The sequence below is a fragment of the Cavia porcellus genome, unplaced genomic scaffold, assembly GCF_034190915.1.
Source record: "Cavia porcellus strain 051 isolate PalLab524CR breed Dunkin Hartley unplaced genomic scaffold, mCavPor4.1 scaffold_9, whole genome shotgun sequence".
Lineage (NCBI taxonomy): Eukaryota > Metazoa > Chordata > Mammalia > Rodentia > Caviidae > Cavia > Cavia porcellus.
The window spans coordinates 41143674-41149673 of NW_026947492.1; the positions used below are offsets into that span (position 1 = coordinate 41143674).

General features: G+C 48.6%; 1 protein-coding gene across 1 annotated transcript in view; it reads right to left on the reverse strand.

The window, feature by feature from the left end:
* The window catches only part of Panx1 (pannexin 1), a 45044-nt gene extending 39264 nt beyond the window's left edge, over positions 1-5780 (reverse strand). The window contains exon 1 of the mRNA XM_003468542.5: positions 5200-5780. Within this exon, the coding sequence (XP_003468590.1) occupies positions 5200-5380 (181 nt within the window). The 5' untranslated portion in view covers positions 5381-5780. The remainder of the gene's footprint in view (positions 1-5199) is intronic.
* Between the last annotated feature and the right edge of the window lie 220 nt (positions 5781-6000).

The window sequence follows — 6000 nt, forward strand, 5'->3', positions numbered from 1 at the left end:
TGCACAAACTTTACCAGTTGCTTAGTTTCAAGAAGAGACGGTTCCTACCTTAAAGAGTTTATAGCCAGAGGGGAGACAGAGTTCAACTAATAATTAATACAAGTAATTACCTAACTTCTGTCTGGAGGGAAACTTACAGCCGATGATGAGACCATCTATGAAGAAGTTCAGATAGAAGTTGCAACTGTACTCCTAAAATGGGTCATTTCTTTCTTTAAAATGACAGTCCATCAAAATTATCCTTCTAAACCACTGACAGCAGCATTCTAAATGAATGGGGAACCTAAACTGACATGCCCTGGGTGCTGTTTATCTCCACTTACTTGGAAACTCAAGAAAATAAATCCATCGTGGAAAACGATTTCATCTTTCTGAAAACTGATCCTATTCTCATCTCCTTCCCTTTCAATGCTGGCAGGAGGGAAGCTTATGTAAAGATTTATGTACAAACAGATATAAGTGTAGAAATCTAGAAAGAGTGTCAAGCGAAGAAAAGCAATCTACTATGGCATGACTCTATTTCTTTAAAACAAATATTTTCTTTATAATTATTACATAAGTTATATAGTAAGTTCTATGAACACAAAAATGGTACAGTAATATTGTGCAAAGTGTCTATTGTGGTTACTTCTAGCAAGTGGTACAGGAGGTTTATAAATCCTTTACCATAAGAATGTATCTAGATACTACTTAAATTGTGTACACCAAAAACAAGGAAGATATTTACATGCTAAAAGACCTGTGTGACAGCAGCCTTCTCTGCACAGAATGTGTCTTCTCTTGGCTCTTGGGTTCTGAGTAAACTGAGGACATGCTGTAACAGGAAACCTGAAGTACTAGCCCCTTATAGAAAACTCTAAAAAGAATCAATCCGCTTAGCTAGGTGATACTTGCTGAAAAGCGGCCTGAGGATACTTCCAAAGATTTATTTAAAATCAGTTCAGAAAGGTGTCGGACAGGTGGTACCTGAGCAAAACAAAATCATACCTTTTTCTTCCCCAGGGCAGCCCTTCAGTGTTTGGAACACTAATCTTTCAAACAAAAATATCCCCCCCAAAATGGAATTCGAGGTATTTAGCATATAACTAAGCTTATAAGTACAATGGGAAATTTGCTTCCCTCCCAGGATGATACGCACCCTATACATCCTTTATTAGAGGCAGACATCTGAGCACAACTGTCCTGACACATAGGATCACACTGGTCAGAGGACACTGGACTGGACTCAAGTGACTGGTTCTCCTCGTCCTTTCCCTCGGGCAGCCACCTTCCTGGGGACAACTCAGGAGAGGTCTCCACGTGCTTTAGCATCTCCTAAGTTCTTGCAGAGCACATGCTGAATGGGAGATCGATACAAAGTCAGGGAAGGGGAAAAGGGAGGCTGGTGAGACCAATCAATGCTGATTCTTCCTTCTGACCCCCATCACAGAGCCTTCCAGCTGGGTCACAATTTAAACTGTCTTCTGCAGTATCTCAGGAATATGCAATAGGATCCATCCACGTACACACCTATGGGGAGCTGGACCCACAGAATTTTGGGAGAGCTAAGTAGACATATCAGGCCCAACCAGATCAGGTGCACACTTGAGTCCTTATATGCAACCTAGCTGTTAGTAACTCAGAGGAAGGCTTCAAAATACCAGCCACAACACAGAAGTTAAGAGATCACCTAATCAGTCCATCGGGAGTGTTCTACCCACAATTCACATCTTCATAGGGGCCAGGACTAAATGTCACCAGACCCACCTTCTACTCTGAGTGCAGCACCAAGGCCATTCTGCCTCTCTACACCACATGGCTTCTTTGATGACCTACAATCCATGGGCAGGGCAAGGTCAGTAATGCAGAGTTCCCTCTGCTGTCAGCCCCTACCTTGATCCGCATCAGCCTCCTGGCCCCACATCAATGCCCACTAACAGTGCTGGGCTTGTGTGAGCTGCTGCAAAGGCAAAGAGGCCAGAGACAGCCCCAGTGAAGTGGTGATTTTAGTCACAATTGACTATCTTATAAATATACTAGCTTATAAATTTCAGTGGAAAAGAGATGTCTAATGATTCTAAAGGTGATTTCATTTCTAATGTTAGACATATGCACCAACACAGATTGAAAAGCAAGGTGAGTTCCTGTACCCACTTCCCTCTGAGCACCTGCATACTGACTTTGACTCTCACCTTTCTGTGCAACCGCCCCCATCAAGTTCAGATAGGCCCGCACTGCCTCACACTTCTCCACTTCTGCTATTGTAGCTTCATATCCTTGGAATCCTGCCTCGGAGTACAACTCCAATTCTTCTCTACCCTGACCTTTCCCTGATCCTTTGCTATCTGAAAAAAATCCCTTTTCTGCCTCCCCACTCGGCAGATTTTAGTACATACAATACCTCTGACATCTCCCAGATCCTGTGAATCTTGTATTGGCAGGGTTGTGTGCCTAACTTCTCCATTGGATCATGTCCCCTAGGGACAGATTCCGTGTCTGGAGTTTATCCAACAGCCAAAGACCAGCACCATTCACACCTGGCTCAGTAACTATCTGATGATCCCCAAAGCTATCACCTTTCCTTCAGCAAATGTCTGCAGAGAGGCTCCTATGGCTATGATCTAGCTCCCAGGATTCAATAAAAGATTATTTGTAGATGAGGCAGCCACCTGGTCAGGATATAATGCAAGATATAAAATACAACCATGAGAGTATACCAGACACTACAAGGATAGAATGCAGTTATCAGGAGAGGGAGGAAAGAGCCTCACCTGGAGTCTGTGGGCTGTTTCACACTTCTCCATTCAACGACCAATCAGGTGGGCAAAGTACCCCATCCATTTAAATTACTCTACTCTGTTATTATGACTCTATTTCTCTTTTTAGTTTGTTTGACTTTGTCCGAGGGCATATAACTAAATTACGCAAATTTTAATACTGCATGACAGGATCTCATATACCTCCTCTCTCCTTTCCTCTGGTTTGATGTAAAGGTACACTCTGATAGGCCTCCTGGCTCTGTCCACTGCATCCCACAAGTCTGTCTTGTCTTTGGAATTCCTAAAGTACTTTAGAAGACACGGAGATATCTCTGGCAGTTCTTCACCCAGGAACCTGCCAATCTTCACCTTGTCCGTGCTCAGAGTTCAACACCTGTCTTGCCAATGAACCAAACACTGGTGAATGATGTTACCTGCTAGCACGTCCATTCTAGTGCCCATCTATGAGTAAACTCCCACAGGGTGGACACAGGACCACGTCTCCAAATCTCAAAGCACTACCACGCTACAGACACACCATAAGCTCAAACTCTTGCTGGGTAAACCCACTCCTGACCCCACAAAATGTCTCCCAGTCACGAACGTGGTAATATCTAAGGCCCTCATGGTAGAGTTAACCCAGGAATACCCGGAGGAGGTACACCAGAGTGGAGCTGACCAGATTCCCCCTCCTGACTCTCTGCCTCTACCAGGTGTCCAAGACAGGGGACTATGCTTTACTCATTTCTGGGTCTGTGGCACCTGTCACTTGGTTCAGCACACAGCCAGTACCCAAAGAGTATTTTCTGAGAGGAGAGGTTTATCTCCAGGACCAATGCAATTTGGTGGTTTCCCTTTCTGCTGGAAGCCTCAGTTCCCTATTATCAAGAAGACCAAAGGAAGCCCCAATGACTATGCCTCCCCAAGTATTGGAAAAAATGAAAACTTGCTTCCTACAACTATTTGGCAACCTCCCGTCACACTGAACAACTTTGTGCTGCTGATCATAAAGTCAAACTCATCACCCTTTACTACTTAACTCTCCCTCAACTTCAGTATTTGCATCAACAACACCTCCATTCTCCATTCTCAACAAATTCAATCAGTTCTTTGCGCCCTGTTAAAATCTACACACCCACTAGTGCTTCTTGATCTCTCAGAAATAATTTTTCTTCCCTTCTTGGCACCATTCATTCATGTACAAGACCTCAATGATGTCTTATTAGCTCCACTCTTTCCCCTCCCCTTTACACTCAGACCCTGCATGTCACCATCTCTCTAGAATTTAAGTGCTGTTTCCGTTCAGTCTGTCCTCTCCCTACACTTGGGATTGCCAGTCTGTGCTGTTCTATTCTGTGGTCCACATTTGCTCTCAGATCCCAGAAATCCTGACTAATCTTCCTGCCTTGGCCGAGCAGTCTCTGCCTCTCCTTTTCCCAGAATATATAATATTGTCTGCCATCTCAAAATCTGGGAAATGGTCTCATCTCTTCTTATCCAGCTCCCACCCATGCACTGACATAAGCTTTCCCAGAGGTCTAGCCCAGTAGTGATGACTCTATGACACTCATGCCACAGTGGGCACATACAGCCCTATGTTGGCATGTAAGCCAAGTTATCCCAGCATTCTACCAGCATCCAAGCAATGGATAACAGTAAACGGAGGGCCAGTGTTGGCACTTCATGTTTACAAAGTGGGGTTCGGGTTGCAGTTTGGACACTTGGTCTCTAAAAGGTGCACCACCGCTGGTCTAAGGCCTCACCTGGCCCCATCTCCAGAACAGTTAGAGCCTTCCTCCATTACCTTCCTGTTGATGCAAACACATCCCACCCCTCTACTGTAAGGCAGAACAGATGATGAGGAAGACCAGCCACTGAGACATGGGATCCTTCCCAAAGAAAGGATCGAACCTTACAGAACTGTTAAGATGAAATGAGAATTTAAACAAAGGATATTCATCTCACATTCACCAGACATGTAAGTGGAGGCTCTAACACCTGTCAAGTGGTTATTACCTATTATTCACAGTCCTGCATAACTGAAGCAAGTATCAAAGACAACACACTTTTCATGGAGCACTTGGTTTCTGATCCTCCGTTCAGTCACTCAAGAAGTTCTCTGCCACAAAATTTTAGATGAATGGGCAAATATCAGGAGGGGGCTTGACAGGTGTTCTTGGGTAAATCTGGAGGCAAGGGTAACAGAAGTATGGGACAAGAGCTCTAAACCAGTTAAATCAGTGTGGCAATAGGAACAAAAGAACTGAAGTACAAATAATGCACATGAGGCTCACATCTGAAGCCACTTTTCTTCCCTACCTTTATGCTCAGGAGAGCTTTGCGCACTTCCTGGGCCGTGCCCAGGCCAGTGTGCCACAAAATCACCTCCAGATCAGGTCAGGAAGGCCCTAGGTAACGGCGCCCCGCCAAGGCCGCCCCTCCGCGCGGTCCCCGGGCTCACCTATGGAGATTTCCTGCGCGAAGGCGAGCGAGATGAGCAGCAGCGGCAGTCCCACAGCGATACACGTGACCATCTTGTCCACGGCCAGCTCCAGCCGCAGCCCCTTGAACTTGGCCTCGGTGGGCTCCTTCAGCAAGAAGTCTGAGAACACGTACTCCGTGGCCAGGTGGGCGATGGCCATGGCTGCCGCGTGCCGGGCTGGGCCGGAGGCCCGCGAAGGCAGGTCCGGGTACCGCCTGCTTCTGGAGGAGTGCGCGGCGCCTTCACCGCGTCACCGGCCCGACGCGCGGCTTTCGCTTTCCCTTTCCCTTTGCGGAATCCCGAGCGGGCCCCGCATTCCGCCTGCCTCTTCTCCCGGCGGCTCCCAGCTGGCTGCCCCGGTTCCGCGCCGGGCGAGGCGGGGCCTGGGTGGCGCCGGGCGCAAGAGCTCCAGCTCTGCGTGGAGACCCGGGCGCCCTGGATGCGCTGGGAGGAGACCCGGGCGCCCTGGATGCGCCCGCAGCCCGCCGAGGGCCCCGAGGGCTCGCGACTCAGGGCCGGCGCTCACCGCGCGCCGGGAGGCGAGAGCCGAGCGGGAACAAAGCGCTGCCCGCTCCGCCCCGCCCCTCCGCGCCCCCGAGCCCTCCGCGCCCCCGAGCCCTCCGCACGGCGCTCTTCCGGGACCACCCGGGGAAACCGAGCTCCTGCAGCACGGAGTTCCGGAAACCCAGCGGCGCTGTGGGCGCGGCTCGGTCCTGCCCCCGTCAGGTGGGCGCTGGCGGAGAGACGCTCCCGCGGGGCTTTTGAAAATTCCTTGGTGCC